This window comes from Ailuropoda melanoleuca, chromosome 14 (assembly GCF_002007445.2).
Source record: "Ailuropoda melanoleuca isolate Jingjing chromosome 14, ASM200744v2, whole genome shotgun sequence".
NCBI classification, from domain to species: domain Eukaryota; kingdom Metazoa; phylum Chordata; class Mammalia; order Carnivora; family Ursidae; genus Ailuropoda; species Ailuropoda melanoleuca.
The window spans coordinates 6394687-6417525 of record NC_048231.1 but is presented as its reverse complement, the minus strand read 5'-3'; the positions used below and the strand labels follow the sequence as shown (position 1 = coordinate 6417525).

General features: G+C 41.0%; 1 protein-coding gene across 1 annotated transcript in view; it reads right to left on the bottom strand.

The window, feature by feature from the left end:
• The window catches only part of SYNE2 (spectrin repeat containing nuclear envelope protein 2), a 267176-nt gene that overhangs the window by 104339 nt on the left and 139998 nt on the right, over window positions 1-22839 (bottom strand). Inside the window, 7 exon segments of the mRNA XM_002914161.4 lie at window positions 3923-4033; window positions 5181-5255; window positions 5844-6038; window positions 9265-9396; window positions 12259-12441; window positions 13594-13716; window positions 17210-17395. Coding sequence (XP_002914207.2) covers window positions 3923-4033; window positions 5181-5255; window positions 5844-6038; window positions 9265-9396; window positions 12259-12441; window positions 13594-13716; window positions 17210-17395 — 1005 coding nt within the window.

Below are 22839 nucleotides of genomic sequence, written 5' to 3'. Positions count from 1 at the left end.
AAGAAAAGAACCAGAGGTCCAGAAAACTTCCTGCCCTTGCTGCCATGCACTAGCTCATTTTACATATCACCTGGTTGCAGAAATGTCCAGAAAAGTCAGGTGCATTTAGAGAAAAGTTGGTTCATTAGGGAAAAAGAAAAACCAGCTTCCTCAGATTTGTCTTTATTTGAAAGACTTAAATTTTCCAAAGCTCTCTAGTTAATGAGGAACATACAAGGAAATCTACAGAATTCTGTATTTAAGTGGATTAATAGGAGAACTAAAATTAAATGAAATTATATGATAAAGGCCACCTTTCGAACAATAGGGGAAAAGATTAACTTATTAAATTTGGGAACTATTCAGGTATTTCATGAAAAAGTATAACCAAATCCTTTTCTTACTCCTAATAATGGATTCTAATTGTATCTACTATTTGTTTATTAATTAATTAATTTTTAGTGAGCATGTGAGTGGGGAGTGGGGGGCAGGGGAGAGGGAAAGAATCTTAATCAGGCTCCACGCCCAGCATGGAGTCCAACACAAGGCTCCATCTCATGACCCTAAGATCATGACCTGAGCCAAAATCGAGAGCTGGACACTCAACCGAGCCACCCAGGCACCCCTGTATCTAATATTTAAATGTAAAAGTTATACCATAAAAATTCTTTAAAAAATAAAAAGAGTGTATCTTTTTCTAATCTAGTGGTGAGGAAGGACTTTTAAAGCATGACAATAAAGGGAAAGAATGTTAGTATTAGCAACATAAAAAAAAATACTGTTTACCTTAAAAAGCATCATAACCTAAGTTAAAAATGAAATAACACACTGGGATAATAGCTTACAATGTGTTAATATCCTTAATATATATCCTTATAAGTCAATAAGGAAAATATCAAACCCTATGTAGAACAAAAAGTCAAATGGCATGAACAAGCAATTCATAAAAGAATACGAAAGCGGGAGTGCCTGGGTGGCAGAACCGGTTAAGTGTCCAACTCTCGGTTTCAACTCAGGTCGTGATCTCAGGTCCCGGAGATCAAGCCCCATGTCGGGCTCCTCATTCAGCAGGGAGTTTGCTTCAGACTCTCTCTCCCTCACCCTCTATTCCTCTCCCCTTCTGTGTGTGTGCATGCTTTCTTTCTCTCTCAAATAAATCTTTAAAAATATGAATACAGAAGCCAATAAACAAAGAGATATTCAACATTCTTAGAACATAAATGTAATTTAAACCACTGGATAAGTCTGGCTAAAACTGAAAATAACCCAACTCAGTTTGGTGTCAAGAAAGAGGCATTTCCATGCATTCCTGGTAGGAATAAAATTGATACAGTCTTTCACAAGAGGGCAAACTTTCTAGTTTGATAATGTGTCACACCTTAAATGGATGTATACTTTGATCCAGCACTCCCACTTATTGGGTTAGCCATGGTTCAACAATGGGAAAATGATATATACCCAAATAATTAACATCATGTGTCTGGAAACGTATAACTGACCAATCTTGATTGTCCTACTTACAAGCTGCATGACCTTGGACAAGTTAACTGGGACTCTCTGAGCCTCTGAGGTGGGAATGTGAGCTACCTCACTCACGCACGTGGTTACTAAACAAGATGACATAGATAAAGCATCAAGCAGTTACTAACAAAATGTTACTTTTCAGCTTCTTATACTGAAAGCAAGAGCTGCTATTAGAAAGATATGAACCAAGAACTAAAAGTAAAGCTTAGACAAAACTGGAAAGGGAGGTCAGGATCATGAGAGTCTGGAAAGGCTAAGAAGAATGCATTTTACTTAGCAGATAATCAGAATCCACTAAAGATTTCAGCTTCGTGGTAATGGTTTTAGGAAAAAGCATCAGTTACTATTATATACGATGTACTCGGAAAAATAACTGGAGGCTATAAGCCCAATTAGAAGACTGCTCCAAAAGTCCAGGGCATAAGTCGCAACTGCCTGGAATAGGATGATGGCAAAATCATGGGAGGAGACGAATGTAAAGATTGAATGGACATCACTTGGCCACTGACTGAACAGGGAAGGCAAGAGGAGTGAGGTGCCTAAGATGACTCTGAAGTCTGTCTGAGACTCTGAGAAAATAGTGGTGCCATAAACAGACACTGAGAAATTAGAAGAACCAGTTTTGAAGGAAGTTGGTAAAATGAGTTTGAGATGAAGAAAACACAACCAAAAAGAGAAATCTATCAACAAGGTAGAAATGTAAAACAGACTTAAAGGAGAAGTCAAGACTAGAGGCTTGATGTGGAGATCACTGGCACAGGGGGACTACCAAACCTACGGGAGGAGAAAAAACTGCCCTGAGGGGAATGAGAGAAGGAAGAGGACAGAACACTGGGCAAATGTCCACCATCATGTGGGTGGGGTGAGAGAAGATGACAGAGGAGGGGCTGCAGGTAGATGAGACAAGAAAGCACAAAATCAAGAAAGTCAAAAGATCAGGGTACCTGGGTGGCTCAGTCAGTTAAGCGTCTGCCTTCGGCTCAGGTCATTATCTTAGGGTCCTGGATAAGCCCCCCCACTGAGCTCCTTGCTCAGCGGGGAGTCTGCTTCTCCCTTGCCCTTTGCCCCTCCCCAACACCTGTACTCTCTCTCTTTCCCTCTCTTCCTCAAATAAAAAAAAAAAAAAATCTTAAAAAAAAGAAAAAAAAAGTCAAAGGATCCCTGCATTTCAGGAAGGAAGAGATGCTGATAGTGTCTAATGCTGGAGAGATCAATAAGGATTAGGACTCATAAAAGGGCACTAAAATGATGTTCCAGAAGTCAATGGCAGTTTAAACACAGCCAAGGGCAAAACTTTGATTATAATAGGGGTCAAAGGTGAGGAGCCCCAAGTAAAGACTTTTAGCCATGAACAAGAGGAAGCACAGTCATTGACCCAGGAAGCAGGATCAAGAAAGTCAATGCATTAAAGTACCATGCTGAGCCCAGTACAGGACATAAACACGTGAAAGATAAAGTTCTTGCTGTTGGCCAAACTGTGTCCATGTGTGCATAAACATGTGGTAAGTCCCAACTGAGGTTCAGACTGCTATCGGAATGAAGGGGAAGTGGAGGCTTCTTGGAGGAGGCGGAAGGTGAGAGGGCCCTGGTGGCTGAGCAGGTTGTCTACAGGCGGGCTGGGAGAGAAGGGCATCCCGGGGATGCAAGGCAGTCTCTGAAGGCAGTCTGGGCTTTGGGATGCTCGGCTGGTTTGGAAGGGCGGAATCATGAGGGAGAAAACTTGCGGAGATGGGGAGACTGACTACATCTGAGATAGAGAGGGAAGGAACCCGTCAAGGGGCGCAGTCTGCAGCTGCAGGGAGAGGCAGAGCCTGGTGCTAAAGTTTAACAAAAAGATGGGCCTGGGGGCTGGGGGGCTGGGGGGAGGGTTCAGCCCTGGACAGAGACAGGAGCGGGAGGCATGCTGGGATGTTTCAGAAACAAGGTGAAAACATCGTTTTCACATTAGTTTATAATGATTTTCTAAAGTGAGGGCATTTGCCCTCTAGTCTGAGAGGCTGGAGATTTGGAAGGTCATAAATAGCAAAAAGGCATTAATACACATTATACACATTATACATTACCTTGTTCAAAAAGAGGATTATGGAGAGACTCCTCCCCCAACTACTCCCAAAAGAGAGGTGGGTTAAATGCCTTGAAACACTACGGTGAATCTTTTAAAGAGGGGCTCCTTTGAGTTACCTGTTTTGTTAGTCTCAATTCTCACATACGGAGTTCTCAGAAAATACTCTCCTATGATCACTGAGTATACAACAGAACTGCAAATACTAAGTATTTGGCTGTTTCTGGATTTGTGCAGAGGTAATGGTGAGAAACTTAGGTTCCCTCCCTAAGCAGTCTTTCGAACAAATCCTTTGGACTTGCTTTATTTACTATCCCTGCCAGCCCCCAACCAGCAGAGTATTATGCCCAGTATTACCTGAACGATGGTTCCAGAGGACGAGGATGCTCTGTCTTCCTCCACGTCCCTGTCAGGCTTCCAGAGTGAAGACCAAGACCCAGAAGACGGCTCTGCTTTCTTATCTCCATTCTAACACAGTAATCAACTGATTAGCAAAGAAGGAATTTCCTACCATCCTACTCATCTCTCTTGTAAAATTCAGTTTACCAGGTAGGATAACTGCAGCCCTTAATCCCCCACCCCCTCTATGTTTCACCTCTTTCTTTGGCTAACTAAATCATAGGAGTCCAAATGTGGTTGCTCGTCCTGAAGCCTAGAAGATCTTCTGAAAAGGTGGAAGTCGTCTCCCATCACTCAAAAAGGATCTTTAAAATGGCGCTTTCGGAATTTAATCTGCTTTGGTAAATGTAACCTTAAATGCTATCTTTAAGTAACGGCCTGATGAACATTTGTTTCTGCTGTTGCTGAAGACAAAAAAGTGACTATTATAAACATATCAGCTCAGAGACAAATATAGGTCTTCAGCTGGAATCACACTGCCGTGCACTCTGTTCTCACTTTCCTCTGCTGTGAGGGGCGTAATCAGATGACGAAGTTGTCTGGTGGTCTGAGCATACCATGAGCCTATGCTCTCCCTTGTCCTACCACTCAGGTCCATGCTGTCCCAGGCTACAGGAAAGCACGTGGTTCTGCGTGACAGTGGAGCTATTTAACAGTTCATACAATGAGCAGGGAAAGTGTCCAGTGGTTACATGTGAGACATAAAGACGACGAATTGCTGCAATTTTCTTCCTTTCGGCACAAGACCCATCATAACTTTTGTTTGTAAAGCAGGACATGGAAATTGATACCAGGAAAGATAACTGTCCCGTTCTCAGGACACAACTCTTTATGTCGGCAGTGCAGTTTCAGACTAACAAAGGAATTCAAATCCGGAAAAATAAAGTTCTACAAAACACACTAAGAGTGCCAACCAAACAACATACCCTCCAAACTTCAGAGAATGTACTCAGAGGTCAGGAAACGACCAAGAACTTCACCTCCTCCCCTACGCTAGCAAGTGTCTGAGTTAACTTCTCCCACTGGGCACGAAGCGGGCTTCGATGCCCTTCACGGTAATAACGTAGGAGGATGGCTTCAAACCCCCTTATAAAACATCGGCGTTACATTTTAAAATCCTTGTGTTTCTGTTCATTTTACAAGCTTCCCACTGAACTGAACTTCTTTTAGAGGTTTCGGTTCTCACAAAATGTAATGAGAAAATCACGCTCCTTACTTCGCTCTTCAGGGAGCTCTCTTCCGCCTCTTCCGTGAGCGCCGGCAGGAAGGACAGGCCACCGGTTCTGTTCCCCTGAAAGGCACAGCACAAACGCTTGTAGCCGGGCTGTGTTCAACATCATCGGGATCCTGGCCCAGCTGCGCTTGTACGTAGCTCATTTTTTACTCACTTCATTCGAGAAGCCCAAAACCACCCGCACCCACATAGCGTCTTCCAGCTCCTCCAGCCAAACAGCATGACTCGGTCAAGTCTTCCATCCCCTTTACCTGCACTGCTCCCTGTGGCCCCTCACCCAACAGTTCACAATGGGATCCATGGGTGGGGACTCCGAGTGGGCTTGGAGTGAGGCCGGGTCCATTTTTGACTTTGCACTGAGCTGACTGGGTAGGACGAAGATCCTTCAGGGATGGCTCCCACCCTCTTGCCCGTGGAATCCCATACACACCTCAAATAAGCTGGGCCTAAGAATTCCAGGTGGAGTCCAGAACCGACACACCCCGAGGATTTATCCTCCCTAGTGACCCATCCAGTCAGTCATCTCTACTTTTAAAATTCCTATAGGCCATCAACCCAGTTGCCACAGGCTTTTCAGGTGAAAAATAACACCATCTAATACTCCCGTGGGGAGCGGGACCCACATTAGCCCGAAGTCCTACCCACCTTCCACTGAGAATCCCTCTCAGCCTCTCCCTCTTCTGCTGCTGCTCGGGCTGATGGCATTTCTGGCTCGAATGCCTGCTGACCTTGCTGTACGTGCTGGTGAAGGGCCAGTATGGCCGCCTTCAGGTCCACCAGCAGGTTCTCCTTCTTCCGCTTCAAACTCAGAATCTGCTTTTCCATACCTTCGACCTCTCCCTGTGCAGAAAGAGTGTGTGCATTGCTGTGGGCCGTCTGAGGCTCTGCCTGCCCCCGGAGCTCACATCATTTGGTGTCAGGGATGAGGAGTGCTCTGTGCTATCCGGTGTGCAGAGCCAGGAGTGAACGCCTGTGACGGTACAGCTCCACCCGACCCTGGCTGCATTTCCCAAAGACCTGGCGAGGGTTCATAAGCTCCACTTATAGGATGACTCAGCTTCATGGGACACTTGGTCCGTCACTTCTCTGGGGGTCAAGCCAAGGCTCAGAGATTTGTCTGAGCTCTGTGAGGGACCGTGATGTGCAGCCAGGGCTGGGAGCCACTGCTCTGGTGGCAAAATGACTGAGAGCCAGAATCCCTAGGGTCAGGGCCTGGGAAGTTTCCCGGGAGATTTGTAAGCAGACTAACATTTGGGAACCACTGAGAGAAAACAAGGTGAGGAATCTCACACCTCCATGATTGCTTCTGAAGCTGTCTTTACTATTACCGAATTTATTGACTTTTTCTCACAGTTTCCGACAAAATGGGAGTAAACAAGCAAATAAAGGTTGTGTGACTACACTAACTTACCATGGGAATGAAGGACACCTGATTCGAAGTTTTATAACGTTACTTTAAAAATGTGGATGATTGATGGGTGGGAATAAAATGCCTTCTACGTGGCAGAAGTGCACTTGCCCACCGGCCATCTATGACAAATACAGAATTACAGAAGCCTAAATTTGGAGGACATAGCAGGTGTCTAATCTAACATCCTCCTCTCTTAACCCCCTCTGAAAGGCGTCATTCCACCTCTGCCTGAGCCTTGCGGTGAGTGCTGGCCGCATCCAAAGACAACCTGCTCCTTATCAGCAAACCTTCCCGTACTGGCATTTATGTTCCTAATATACTCCTCAAACCCCAGCTCATTTGTTCATTCCTTCCTTCCTTCTTTCTTCCCATCCATCTATCCATCCATCCTACAGATATTCACAGAATCGTTAATTTTTTTACACAGAAGCCCACCGTGCCTCGGCGCAGAGGTGAGAGTACTGAAGTCCAGAGAGGTGATTTTTCCAGGGCTGCCGCTAGCCAGTGATGGAGCACAGACCCAGATTCCCTGACACCCACCCCCACGGCCCCTCTGCAGCTGCACACATTCTGACACCAACAGCCTATTCTGTCTGAAGCGAAACTTCCCTGAGTGCCTTGGGAAATGATAACTAAATTAAATAGGAGTTGGCAGTGCGGTATGTCCATTTTCAATACACTAAACTTCAGAGATCCAATGCCTCCCAACAGACGTGATACTATAGCCATTAGAATAACCCTACGAGAAACAGAACAGTCTGCACACCAGCCTTATAGAGGCACAGGAGGGCACAGAGCAGCCACTCTCAAAGCGGCATCTGCAGACCCCGGGGGATTCCTACCCCATGAGGTCAAGATCATTTTCATAATAATACGAAAATGTTATTTGCCCTTTTCACTCTGCTGACATTTTTCACTATAAGATGATACAAAAGCAATGGTGGGTAAAACTACTTGCACTTCATATAAATCAAGGCAGGGACATCAACTGTATTACTTACTAGATCCTTCACTATCATGTGCTCAACTGTAAAAAAAAAAAAAAAAAGAAGAAAGAAAAAAAAAGAAAAAAGCCAGTTTTGCTTAAGAATATCCTTGATGAAGAACATGCATTTTTAATATTCTGTGTGACAAGGTGGAAAGCATGCATACAGCACTTCTGCTGTGTGCCAGAGTATGATGGAGGAAAAGCTCTGAGTGATTATTTAAGTTTTGAGTTGAACTATGCATTTTTTTCCATAAAATGATATTTTTTACTTAGAAAAAAACAGCTGCTAAACTAGACCTACATAGAAATATTAACACATTATTCTGAAAAGATACATGTTAATAACATTTTTTTTAGTACCAACTACTGAAATGTTGACATATTTGGAGGATCTATGTAACTGGTAAAACAGTATTTTCCAAATGATCAAGCATGATGTCATCAAACTCCACGCAGTTAGAAGATCCATTCAAAGTACAAAGAGGCCAATGGATCTTAATACAAGAGCAGAAAAAGTTCATTGACATGGCTTTGGATTCCATTTAACAACAAACCTGTGAGTAACTTCTCCTTGCTGGACCTTAGTTTCAAAGAATGTCCACAATTATCCAAAAGCGTTATTAAAATATTCCTTTCTTTTCCAAGTAGATGCTGTTGAGAGGCTGGGTTGTTTTTATATACCTCTAACACAAGGACATACCTCAACAGATAGAATGCAGAAGCAGATGAGAATCTAGCTGTCCTCTACCAAGCCAGACATTTAAGAGATTTGCAAAAATGTAAAACAAGGTCACTCCTCTCACTACATTTTCTTTTGGAAACTGTAACTTCTTCCATAAAAATATGTTATTCCTATCAACATGTAATGGGTTTATTATTGTTATTTTAAAATAAACTGCTTTTACATGTCTGAGTTTTAATTTCTTTCTATATCAATAGATATAATTCATATAAACCAAAGCTCTTTGGGGTCCTCATATTTTTTAATGTAATGGGAAATTTAACAGATTTATAATACTGAGTCTTTAATGCTGAGTCTGCCTTACGGAGTCCACCGCCTAATAGGTATGTCCCCTTAGACCCCTAAGTAATTTGCTTTAGACTTCACAGCTAGCAAGTGTCATAACCTGCTTTTGAATACCATAGCATTCACCTGCCCAAATCAACTTGACAGTAGGATAAAAGCGACTCATTACAACACTTGACACACAATCAAATTTTTTTTTGGGTTATGTAATACTAATTCAAAAACAAAGACTAAATAAAAGAACCCCTAGCAGGAGAGGGTTAATTTGCACACAGAATATTGCTAACTATGGTATATGGAACTACTACTTAGTATATGAAACTCTTCATTACAACAGCGTTCAGGGTCTTTACCTTAAAGCCCAGCCCATCCACACTGCCTGGCCCCATCTCGGAAAGCAAGATGGAAAGTCAGGTTGTCCAAATATCCTGTGTTATATCAGCTTCTTCAGTAGAAGAGCAAATTCAGACCCAAATGCACCTCTTTTATGAAATAGGAATGGAAAGTGAATATACACATAATATACCCCCATTTGGAAGAGAGAAGGAGGAACCACACTGTACCATCCCAAAGGCTTCCAGACACCAATGGCTTAGTAAGTGACTGTTGAATGAACTGCAGGGCAAATAAAGAGACATACCTGTACTTGTGTCAGGTTGGCAGCTTGGTCTGGTGATAGACATTCATGGGAGAACTCGGCTGAATAATTATTTAAGATGTGCTTCAAATTTTCTATGTCTTCATTGCATTCGTCGGTCTGTTTTATGACGATCTATAAAATGACCCCCCCAAAAGAAGAATCTCTGTCATAATCTAAGGACTGGATTCACAGATTACTTCCAACGTCTATCCACACAAGTTTCAATCAATTACAACACACACACACCCACATAGGTTGCAACAGAAAATGGTAGCCTAAATATAGAGAGAAATGTTTGTAGAGCTGGCACCCGACTTTCTTGCTCTACTAGATGCCAGGACACCTTGGGCAGTGCTTGGAGTACAAGCATAAGACATGCCTTTGCTCTTAAGTATTTCTGGTCTAGTGGGCTTATTCTGGGAAGCACTTTATGGCATGTTAACATAAAGTTGCCAAGTTTTATGAAACTACTGATAGGTCATATGTGCTCTTTTAATGCATGCCCCATGTGATGCTTTTCACATAGAAAGGTGACATTACTGATTCAGATCTCTGATCTGAGAGATGATGAATTTTCCCATTCCAGCCACATCCTCACCCAGTAGCCCTTGGGATCAGTGATGTACATTTAATGAGTAAGAGGTTGACAGTTCGAGAACAGTCTGAGTTTGCAGGAGGAAAAAGCAAAATTAACCAGAACAACACATTGCATCTAGTGTTAAGGAAGTAGTGAAGCTCACACCTATTTGTGTACTAACCTGTATGATCAAAGTATGATAGAAAAGATAAAGAAAGTATAGCTATTTCCTTGGTATGCTACACAATGAAGCAAAATGCCTTTTAAAACTTCAAAGTTTCTGGCCAACATAGAATTCTTCCTTCTATTTTCTTTAATATTTAATCATAATTTTAACTGTGGGCTGGAAATAAATAACTATGTTCACTGCACACACCTGTTCCCCAGCCCCCGATAATGAGCTACATCCTATTACCCGCTGCCCCCCCCACAAAGTAATTTGTCGTTTTCCACAACGAGGGCACTTACAATATCCAAAATAGAAATTAAAAGAAATGTACCATATTCTAATGATTTTCATTACCAGTGGCTTACTTAATTTTGAAATATATGAGATGACATCTGATTTCCACTTACACAGTAACATGGAAAATTTCAGCAGCACAGTTTGAGACCTAACTTGGCACAAAATATAATTTCCTCTTCTACCTCCCCCCTTCGCATCCCATGAAGAAGCCACTTTAAAACATAGTTACAACTGTTATTTTCTTTTCCTGACCAGGAACCCAATAAAGCACAAAAAAAACCAAAGATTAAAAAGAGTAGATCAAATTTTATAAGTCTTTCTGTTTTCTTCTCTTTATCATATTAAAAAGTAGTACATGAGGGGCGCCTGGGTGGCACAGCGGTTAAGCGTCTGCCTTTGGCTCAGGGCGTGATCCCGGCGTTCTGGGATCAAGCCCCACATCAGGCTCTTCCGCTATGAGCCTGCTTCTTCCTCTCCCACTCCCCCTGCTTGTGTTCCCTCTCTCGCTGGCTGTCTCTATCTCTGTGAAATAAATAAAATCTTAAAAAAAAAAAAAAGTAGTACATGAGTGCCCCATCTTTTTTCTCCCTGTGGGTGTTAGGAAATGACATCTGCTGCTCAGCGGCCAGGACAGAGAGATTCTATGAGCTAAGACTCAAACCAGAGGTCATAATATCTTCAAATCTTAGGAGAACCCAGAGTAGCCAGCTAACTGGGAATGAAATTTAAGAGGGACAAAGAGCAGCTTTCTCCCTACAATCAGGTGGTGGTTGGACAGGAGGGAAAAAATAACCTTTTCTCCTGCCTCGAGCCATCTAATCAGGAAAGCGGTGGGGGTGGGGGTAGGGTGGGATCTACCAACGGAGTTGAAAAGTCTGTGGAATTTAAGGCTCTTTCAGCAACCTTCCGTTCTTGTGAAAGTGGTTGTTAATCTAGGAATGCAAACCAAAGAATAATGTAATTTCTATCTAATAATGATTCCTGACCTGGGCCTGGAGATAATAAAAACATAAGAATTAAAACAAAACAAAACAAAACAAAACAACAACAACAAAAAAACACCCTCTGGGGAGAGGCTGAAAGATGCCATCGGTTAGAAGGGAGAGACCCTGATACGGAGAACGAATGATACCAGGAGTCTAGAAACTCAAATTCTTGTCTTATTTGCACACAAATGAATCTGGACATAAGTTAACTCAGTGGTCTTTCAGCAAGTCATATCATCTTCTGACTCTAGTCTCCTTATATATAAAAATAAGGGTGGCAAAGTGCCTCCTCCATCTATCACATGTGGAAGAATAAAATGAGATGATTAATAGGAAAGTGACTGAGATGCATAGAGAGATTATTATGGTGCTGGTTACTGTAAGGGTCTCATGAGATTGCAAATGCACCGCTCAGGTTCGAATCTCTCCCCACAGCATTTACTGATGGAGGTCTTCATGCTTTTTTTTTTTTTTTTAAGATTTTATTTATTTGACAGAGATAGCCAGCGAGAGAGGGAACACAAGCAGGGGGAGTAGGAGAGGAAGAAGCAGGCTCCTGGCGGAGGAGCCTGACGTGGGGCTCGATCCCAGAACACAGGGATCACGCCTTGAGCCGAAGGCAGACGCTTAACCGCTGTGCCACCCAGGCGCCCCATACTTACGGAGGTCTTCAATAATTGTAAGATGGAATCAAACAGATTGTAACTATGCTTTCGTGCCTTCGACCGAACAAGAATAAGAACTGAGAAGAATTGTCTTAGCCCATTTGAGCATTAAGATAGTCTCTTTTATCAAATGTCACCTCCTGGATAATAATACGGGAAGAGACCATAAGGAATCAGCGAAGGCAGCCTCTTGCAGTCATGGGAATCTCACCGACCCAACCATTAAAACCGAAAACAAAACCAGCTTTTGCCAAACGTTTTCAGCCAATAAGTTGGCCGTCACCATCATAAACTGCTCACCTTTAATAATTCATTTTGTTCCTGAGTCACCCTTTCCAACAGTTTTACATCTTGTAGAAGCTGATTTGTCTGCTGAAATGCAGGCAGATGTTTCATTCCTGTCTGGGGCCACCGCAGTTCCACTTGGTAAGACATGAGTTCAGCAATGGCTTTCTTCATGGGACGTATGTTTTCAAGTATGACCTTAATGGTATCAGATAAGCGTGGTACATAAGTGAAAAGAAACGGACACTGCTGAGTCTGTTCAAATTAAAATACTGTGTGATTTAGTCTTTAATCTATAGTTTTGATTTTTCAAGCATTTCCTTGGCTCAGGCTGAAAAGAACTCTCAGATCATTTGTGACTGGATAGCTAAAGGTCTCAGGAAAGAAGGCCTGGGGCAAGAGTAACCCGCCAGCGCTGGGTTCTGTGTTTGGACCACCCTTGCCTTCCTTCTCTCCCCGCTCCCTCCCTCTCTGCAGAACTGGGGCTTTGTTTGTGTCACCAGGCAGTGAGTGAGCTACGCAAGGGCAAGTACTGCCTCTGACGTTCAGAGCAACTGTGCCTGGCACAGGGCTTCCCACAGGAAGCTCTCAAGAAATGCCTCTTGAATTGAACAGCCCTGCCACATTTCTGAAGTCCCAAAAGGATAATTACATTTTGCTTGAATGATATCTGCTCCATAAAGATCTGGACTGTATAATCCTGGGAGGTATCAGAACTTCCATGTCACAGGAAAGAACTGGGTGTACAGAAATTCGAAGACCCAGAGGAGGTCCGACTGTAAGAGGCAGCGCTGGGAGTCGAGTCCAGGCCTGCCTAATTCCAAAGCACAGGCTCCTAACCGCGAGGCTGAGAGGGAATCCACGTCTGTATGCTGTTTAGTATGTCCCAGATCCTGTGCTAGGGGCTCTGTATACAACGTAATTGTCCAGTATAATCACCACAAGACCAATGGCAGATATGAAAGAGAATCCAAGAAACGTTAACTAATTGCTCAAAGTCACACAGCCCGTAAGCAGTGTAGTTGGGTCTAGAACCCGGTTCTCCTGACTTAGAGACTCAAGCTCTTGAACTATTAAGCACTGGGACTGGACGCTGAAGGCAAAACTCCCAAATGTTGAAGTTTTCAGAAGAAATTAAATGAAAAAAAAAAAACTATAGGAAAATTATCTTTGTACAGACAGTATGATTTAAAACATGGTATTTATTGTCATTCCTATTTCCCAACTTTATTTTGCTATTACTCTAGAAAGACTAAGTACTTTTTATCACATCATATTATTAAATATTTAAAAATAAACATAATAAGTATTATGAGAAAATGTTTTTAATTTTAATCCATGCTTCCTTACCTCCCCATGCTTAAGATGTTCTTCCGGTGAAAAATCAAATATTTCTTTTGATAAGAGGATAGCTTTGATTTTTGAAACTTTTTTCTCTATTGATTTTACTTCAGTTTCGACAGCAACCACATCCTAGAATTTCAGAAACAAAAACTCTCATGCAGTATATATTGTCTGTTAACAATCTATAAAACATAATTTATTGCTATGTGTTCTATTCTTCTATTTAACTAAAAATGTTCGCCACTTAATACGTCTTAAAAATTAACCAAGTCTATCTCCAACAAATGGTGCTGGGAAAACTGGACAGCTACATGCAAAAGAATGAAACTGGACCACTTTCTTACACCATACACACAAATAAATTAAAATTGGATTAAAGACCTAAATGTGAGACCTGAAACCATAAAAAACCTGGAGGAGAACAAGGCAGTGACTTCTTTGACATTGACCATAACATCTCTCAGGATATGTCTCCTGAGGCAAGGGAAACAAAAGCAAAAACAAACCACTGGGTCTACATGTGCCTACATCAAAATAAAAAGTTTCTGCACAGCAAAAGAAACAATCAACAAAACTAAAAGGCATCCTGCGGAATGGGAAAAGATATGTGCAAATGACATATCCAATAAAGGCTTAGTACCCAAAATATATAAAGAACTTATATAGTTCAACACCAAAAAATCCAAATAATCCAATTAAAAATGGGAAGAAGACATGAACAGACATTTCACCAAAGAAGTCATACAGATGGCCAACAGACACATGAAAAGACACCCAACACTACTCATCATCAGGGAAATGCGAATCAAAACCACAATGAGATATCACCTCACAACTATCAGAATGGCTAAAATAAAAAACACAAGAAACCAGTGTTGGCAAGAATGTGGAGACAATGGAAATGTGTGCTGTTGGTGGGGATGCAAACTGGTGTAGCCACTGTGGAAAACAGCCTGGAGGCTCCTTAAAAAGTAAAAAATGGAATGACCATGTGATCCAGTAATTCCAATACTGGTAAAGAATACAAAAACACTAATTCAAAGAGATATAGCACCCCTATGCTTATTGCAGCATTATTTACAACAGACAAATTATGCAAGCAACCTTGTGTCCACCGATAGATGAGTGGATAAAGCAGATGTGAGGTATATATATATAATGGAATATTACTCAGCCATAAATAAGAATGAAAATCTGCCATTTACAACAAGATGAATGGAGCTAGAGAATATAATGCTAAGTGAAATAAGTCAGTCAGAGTAAGACAAATACCATAGGATTTCACTCATATGTGGAATTTAGGAAACAAATTAACAGAGAAAAAAAGAGATAAGCCCCCAAAACAGACTCTTAACTATAGAGAACAAACTGATGGTTACCAGGGGGACGGAGGGTGGGGGCTTGAGTGAAGTAAGTGAAGGGGTTTAAGAGTACACTTATTGCCATGAGCACCGAGTAACGTACAGAATTGTTGAATCACTATATTGTATACCGGAAACTAATATAACACTATATGTTAACTATACTGGAATTAAAAAAGAAAAAACTAACAAAGCATACATAGATATTGACTGCTTTCAATTAAAAGGTCATTCTGTTAATAGCATGCCACACTATAAAGCATTGCTTATACCTTGTTGAGTTAAAACTTTTCATAAGGCCAATTTTCAATTACTTACACTATGAGAACAAAAGTATTATGCATCTGAAGTTTATTTGTATTTTTAGTAATTTCTACACCTAACACAGGGCTCAAACTCATGACCTTTGGAATCAAGAGTTGCATGCTGTCCCAACTGAGCCAGCCAGACATCCCTGAATCATTTTTAAGGAACTTCTCAATATCTACAAACTCTATTTAGATTTATCTTTGGAATGTGTTTAAACACTTGAATACAAGTGGGTCTAACATTTTAAAAAAATTCTACCACTTTATGTAAAATGATAAAGTCACCCTTGGAAAATGAACACAAAAGGAGCTGGAAAAACTGACAGGATTTTCTTGCTAATCCCCTAATGAACTATTGTCATGCAGAGTCACTAAATTACTTTATAACATCCTCAGATTAAGTGGAACAATAGAGCACTTGTCTAGCAGTTATTCTCTCATCAACGTCAACCTCTAGGACTCAGCCAAGAACTTTAGGGTGAAAATGCGGCAGTGTGTGCTGTAAACCCACACACGGGCTACAAACCCCATGGATGGAAGAATACGTGCTATAAAACCATACATGGATGAATACAGGCCACAAACCCTACATACTGAAGTCCACTTGCAGTGTAAGAAGGCCTTTAGACTGTTACGTAAGAGCTCAATGAAGAGGGGCGCCTGGGTGGGTCAGTGGGTTAAGTGTCTGCCTTCAGCTCAGGTCATGATCCCAGGGTCCAGGGATTAAGTCCCACAAAGGGCTCCCTGCCCTTTGTGGGGAGTCTGCTTCTCCCTTTGCCTCTCCCTCTGCCTCTATCCCTGGCTTGTGCTCTCTCTCTCTCAAATCAATAAAATCTTTAAAAAAAAAAAGAGAGAACGCTCAATGCAGAGACACTGTAGCAACCAAATGGTACAGCTAATAATGAAGGGGATAGGAAAAACTACACAGAAATAGGCTGAGGGTTTCAAACTCAAGCAGTTTGGAGACATTTAATATCAGATAATATAACTTTATAAACAAATGAAACAATGAGTACGGCAACTTTGTAGTGATATCTCCAAGTTACGAAGGAAAGTTATATTGGAATTATTTTTGTGCATCTTATGTTGAAAAAGATATAAGCATATCATATCTCTTAGAGTAATTTCTATCGAAAATTGTAAAAGCATTTAAAAACCCTGGAATAAGCTTCAATAACGAAGAACGTTTAACAATCATTATTCCCTAAAGTTATGTAAGTGTGGCATAGGGAATGTAACTGAGAAACAAAAAGTAAATAATTAAGACTAATTGTACCTGCCTTTGCTATGTGACTTCATCCTTAAATAAATGCCTCACATGTTTCAAGCTAAAATAAATAAAATTATTTAAAAATCCTGTGGCTGTCATACAGCAGCCCCTCAGTAAATATTTGCTACTGGAGAACAAAGACCTGGGAGGTTATCTGTTTAACTCCCTCTTTGCTAATCTGTGCTTTTATATCAACAATATCACCTCTCTGATAAAGAGAAAACAGTGAGCGTATTTGATCAGGATTCTTTCCTTTAAATAGACCATTTCTGGACTGAGAATGGGGATATGTACCATGGGTTGCAAGTTGAAGTAAAATATAATTCAAGAAATAAGGATACAGGGGCACCTGGGTGGCTCAGTCCGTTAAGCATCTGACTCTTGGTTTTGGGCTCAAGTCATGCTCTCAGACTTGTGAGATCAAGCCCCGCAGGAGGCTCCCCGCTCAGCACAGAGTCCGCCTGAGATTCTCTGCCTCTCCCTCTGCCCCTCCCCCCACTGGCTCGCTCTCTCTACAATAAATAAAATCTTTAAAAAAAGAAAAAGAAAAAAAGAACATAAATGAAGAATGTGCCAGATCAATGTCTTCATATAATCAGGAGTTGATTAGCAGTAGAACTCTAACTTACTAAATGAAATATAAATTAAAATTAAGAAATCACATCTTTATAGTGTGAACTTACATCAGCCACCTGCTGAATCTGTGGAAGGCTTTCCATGATTTTTTGTTGTAAAGCTGCTACTTGATGACTTAACTCTTGTACAGACTGTGCTAAATCATCGGTTTCAAAAATTATTGACAAGTCTTCTAGATCCGTGAAAATTGAATGCAAAAGATTGTGTTTCTGTTCTGAATCTTCCAAAGCCATCTACACAGTGGAAAACAAGGGAAAAAAGAGAGAGAACATCAAGATAATGAAACAAATTGATTAAAATTTAAATCAGAGAAAATTCTGTAATTATGTATGGTGATGTATTGTGATGGTTTCACAACAATACAAATATCAAATCATTACATTGTACACCTGAAGCTCATATAATGTATGTCAATTATACCTTAGTAAGAAAAATGTAAATCAAGGGCGCCTGGGTGGCTCAGTCGGTTAAGCGTCTGCCTTCAGCTCATGTCGTGATCCCAGGGTCCTGGGAAGGAGGCCCTGCATCAGGCTCCCTGCTCAGCTCCCTCTCCTGCTCATTTTCTCTCTCTCTTAAATAAAATCTTAAAAAAAAAAAAAAAAACCCACATTCTTCATACTTTAAAAAAAAATGTAAATCAGAGAAATTTTAAATTTGTCTCAGTATTTCAAAGTCCTATTCGTATCATTTTTTTTTTAATGAAGATTTCATTTATTTATTTGACAGCAGGAGAGTGAGAGAAAGCACAAGCAGAGGGAGCAGCAGAGGGAAAGGAAGAAGCAGACTCCCCACTGAGCAGGGACTTTGACTCAGGGCTCGGATCCTAGGACCCTGAGATCATGACAGAGCTGGAGGCAGACACTTAAACTGACTGAGCCACCCAGGTGCCTCAACAACACTGAGTGACTTTAGAGCATCTCCAGAAGCTATTTTATACCATGTAACACTGCTCCTCCGGCCATCGATAACAGAACCAGGAACACCTGACCTGCAGTCCATTCCTCTGTAATTTGAAATCAGGGCCAAGAAAGGCATTCAGGCTCTCTCTCATTGGCTGGACTTGTAATTTTGGGAACGTGAATTTGAGAGAAATAGGTAAATGAAGTGGGGATGGGAAATGAAGAGGCAATCCTGTGGCTTGCCAGCCCTGGGCCAGTGTCCTCCTCAGGCCTTCCCACACGATGCTACTGACTTCCATGAGACGTCCCTAGAGCTCGAGCTGACCCGAATAACTTGGCACCAAAGAGGCTCTACCTGATAAAACCAAATGAAAATGAAAAACTTCCATCTTTGTAATTTCTTTTTTTTTTTTTAAAGATTATTTATTTATTTATTTATTTGACAGAGAGAGAGAGACAGAGACAGCCAGCGAGAGAGGGAACACAAGCAGGGGGAGTGGGAGAGGAAGAAGCAGGCTCATAGCGGAGGAAGCCTGATATGGGGCTCGACCATAACGCCGGGATCACGCCCTGAGCCAAAGGCAGACGCTTAACCGCTGTGCCACCCAGGCGCCCCCATCTTTGTAATTTCTTAGACATTCCTCCTTATAATTCCTTTTTCTTTTAACAATTATAATGTATTCACTTCCAAACAACATTTCAAAATATCTCAGCCCCCAACTGTAAATTTCAACCTGCTCACGTGGTCTTTAGGTAATTTCAGAAAACATAATACGGTATGAGAATGAACATTTACTTAATTCAATTAGAATTCTTGTCCTAAGTCTCTAAAACGTATTAGGTTATTCGGAACTTTATACTGTCCTTATTCAAAATACTAGAAGGAGAAAACTTTATGGAAAACAAATCTTAAAACCAATGCTTTTTTTTATATCAATAATACTCTTTATAATAGCATCAAAACATAAAATACTTAGGGATAAATTCAACAATTTATGTGTAAGACCTGTACACTGAAGATTATGAAACACTGCTGAGAGAAAGAAGACCAAAGAGGACCAAAATAAAGAGATACATCATGTTCCTGGATTGGAATAGTCAATAAGGTTAAGATGTCAATTTTCGCCAAATTGATCGACAGATTTAATGCAATCCACACAAAATTCCAATAGGCCTGTGTATACTGACAAGCTGATTCTAAAACTTACACAGAACCGCAAAAGACCCAGATTAGTCAAACACATTTGAAAAAGCACTAGTTGTAGAATTTATGCTACCTGGTTTCAAGACTTACTATAAAGCTATAGTAATCCAGACTGTGTCACATCAGTGAATAAACAGACACACTGAGGAGCAGAACAGAAGAGAGAGCCTAGAAATAGACCCACACTGATTTTCGACAAGGCAGTTGACTTTAAATAAGGCACCAAAGTAATTCAATGGTGAGTCTTTTCAACAAATGATGCTGGAACACTCAGATATTCCCACAGAAAAAAATAAACCTTCATACCATATAAAAAAAACAGACTTGAAATTGACCTAAGAGGTAAAACTATAAAATTTCTAGAAGACAGGAGGAGACCCTTGTGACTTTGGGTTAGGTAAAGATTTCTTAGATACAACACAAAAGGCTAACCCATAAAAGAAAAATATTGATAAACTGGACTCCATCAAATAACTGACATTTGATCTCTGAAAGACAAGACAGAGAACGAAAAGGCAAGCCACAGACTGGGAGAATATTTGTCAATCATCCATCTGCAAAAGGGCAGGTTTTTAGAATATTTTATAAATAACACAATTCAATAACAGAAAGACAAACAACCCAATTAAAAAATTTGACAGACATATCACAAAGGAAGTGTACAAATGATAAATAAACACGTAAGTAAATGTTCAAATAATAAGCAGTCAGTCATAAAGAAAGGCCATTTAAACCACCCCATGGGATACCACGACATATCACTAGAATGGCTAAAATTTAAAAGACAGATAATACCAGGTGTAGATGGGAATATGGAACAATTAGAACTCACATGACCAGTGGGCTGAAAAATGGTCCAGCCATTTTGGAAAACAATTTGACAGTTTCTTATTCAGTTAAATACTTACCATAAAAGCCAGCAGTCATACTCCTAGGTATTTACCAAATTATATGACATAAAGACATACACCCACACGAAGATCCATATATGGATGTTCACAGCAGCTTTGCTCACAGTAGCCTGTGACAGGCAGCTTCTAAGTGGACCCCCCATCCCTACCTCCTGATATTCATGCCCTTTTAATCAGCTCCTTTGAATGTAGGCTGGGCTTACTGATTTACTTGCTTATTTACTATTAGCTTTACTGATTTACTTACTGAGATGTCACTTCCAAGATTAGGTTATAAAAAGACTGTTTCTGTCCCAGGGGCTCCCCCTCTTTCCGATTGCTCATGGGGAGGAAAGTCAGCTACCATGCCATGAGCAGCCTTGTGGGGGAGGGCCACATGTCTGCACACGGAAGTGCATCTTCTGAGGCCTGCCAATAGCCACGTAAATGACCTTGGAAGTACATTCTGTCTCTTCTCTCACCCAGACTGAGGCTTGACTGCATTCTTATAAGAGACCTTGAGCCAGAGGCACTCAGCTAAACCATGCCTGAATTCCTGACCCACAGAAAAGGAGATAATCAATGTTTATTGTTTTAAGCTGCTAACCTACAACAGCCCAAAACTTGAAACAAGCCAAATGCCCATTAACTGGTGAAGGGATAAACATATTGCATATTTCCATAAATGGGACACTACTTACCAAGCAAAAGAAAGAACTATCTATATACATTAACAACCAGATGAATCTTGAAAACATTATGCCAGGTAAAAGAAGTCAAGAACAAAAGGCATATACTGTATGATCCTATTTATAGGACATTGTGGAAAAGGCCAAGCTATATTAATAGAAAACAATGAGTAAGTGATTGATGAGGCCAAAGATCGGTGAAAGGGGACCAACTGCAGGAGACAGAGGAAACTTTTGGGGGTAATGGAGATGTCCCTTTATATTGATGGTAGTGGTGGTTACACAATTGTATATCTTCATCAAAACTCATCTAGTGGCACACTTAAAACAGGTGTATTTTGGCGCACCTGGCTGGCTCAGCTGATGGTGCATGCAACTCTTGATCTCAGGGCTGTGAGTTCATATATATATATGGTGTATCTTACTATACGCAAAATTATACCTCGATGAAATTTATTTAAAAAAAGTTGTTTCTATTTTTACGATGACAATTTATGTTTCAATAATTCTTAATTAGAATAGCAGTCTTTCTGGAATTATCTTTGGGTTGTTAAAACCTACTTTAACAAATACAATCCAGGTAAAAGGTTATAGTGCCATTAAAACAGAAAACTTAGTTGGGAGTTTTGACACTTCTTTAAGAAGACATTTAAGAAATCAATGCCTGGTAATGCTAGAAAAATGGAAAAGCATATCTTAAAAATAGGACTACTATTTTCAAAATACAGAAAAATGGGATAGTCACATATGACTAGTTGTTTGAGACTTATTTCCCACTGGAGGATTTATGAGGACGTTTCCTGTGGTAAATCAGCCTTCTCTTGTGCCTAATTCCTCCAGCTTATACACCAGAGTTCACTAAGTTCTAGTTCATAAACTAAGGCCAGCAAATTAGGACGTCCTGAACAGTTCAAGGGATCTTTCCACACATGACATTTATGTCAGTAAAAGGTAGCAAAAGCTTTTGCCTGAGTTCACTCTTGAAAAAAAATTTTTTTTAACTCAGAACAAGCATCTGAGGAAAAAGAGCACATGGAAAGCCAGCCTGAGAGGTGGGGCCAGAAATCACAGGCAAGGGGAAGAAGAAAAACAAGCGGGTAAAAGGCAGCATCTTTCGAACTGTTATGACAGGGCAAAATGGGCTAACAAATCTCAAACATCAGGGAGGCATGAAGTCAGTTGTTTCCTCGGGAACACATTGTGCTATTCTAAAGATATAAAAAGGAGCTGGATCAACGCTGAGGTCTGATTATTCCAAAAACTGCGACAGAATAAACCTTTTCCTAAGAGATTCTTTCTTGTGGTTGAATACCTAGAGAAGGAAATATGTCCTCACAGTAAAACTTAAGCCAATACTTGGCATCTGGGAGATCTCTTGCAGTCATCGCCCTGAGTAGGAAAATACCCTCATTTGTTTTGTCTTTGTGAGCTAGCATGGAGATATCGGGCACCAAAAAGGACAGAACATTTGGAATCACGGCATGTGGTAACTGGAAGGAGCTACAGATTAGTTTTCTAATGCTGTGTAACTAATTACCACAAACTTCGTGGCTTGAAATAAGACAAATGTATTATCTCATAGTTTCCATAGCCCGAGAGTATAGACATAGCTTAGGAGGGTCCTTAGCTATCAAACGCTATCACAAGGCTGTTATCAAGGAGCGCAGGTGTCTCTCCCAAGTTCACTCAGGTTGTTGGGAGAATTCAATCATAGGGCTGATCTCAGTTTTCCTGCTGGCTGCTGACTGGGGGGTCACTCTCAGCTTCTGAAGGCTGCCCGAGGGTCCTAGCCCCATGGCCCTCCCCTAATATCACAGCTCACCTCAACAAGCCAGCTGTTGAACTCTCCAGCGTGCTCTCAGGGAGTCTCACAATCATATAACCATGAGTCATCATGCATTCATGGGAATGACGAGCCTGTTACCTTAGCCATATACTGTCACCTAATTAATAGAGTGGCTAATTCATCACTCACTCTCCTATCCCTGCCTACGC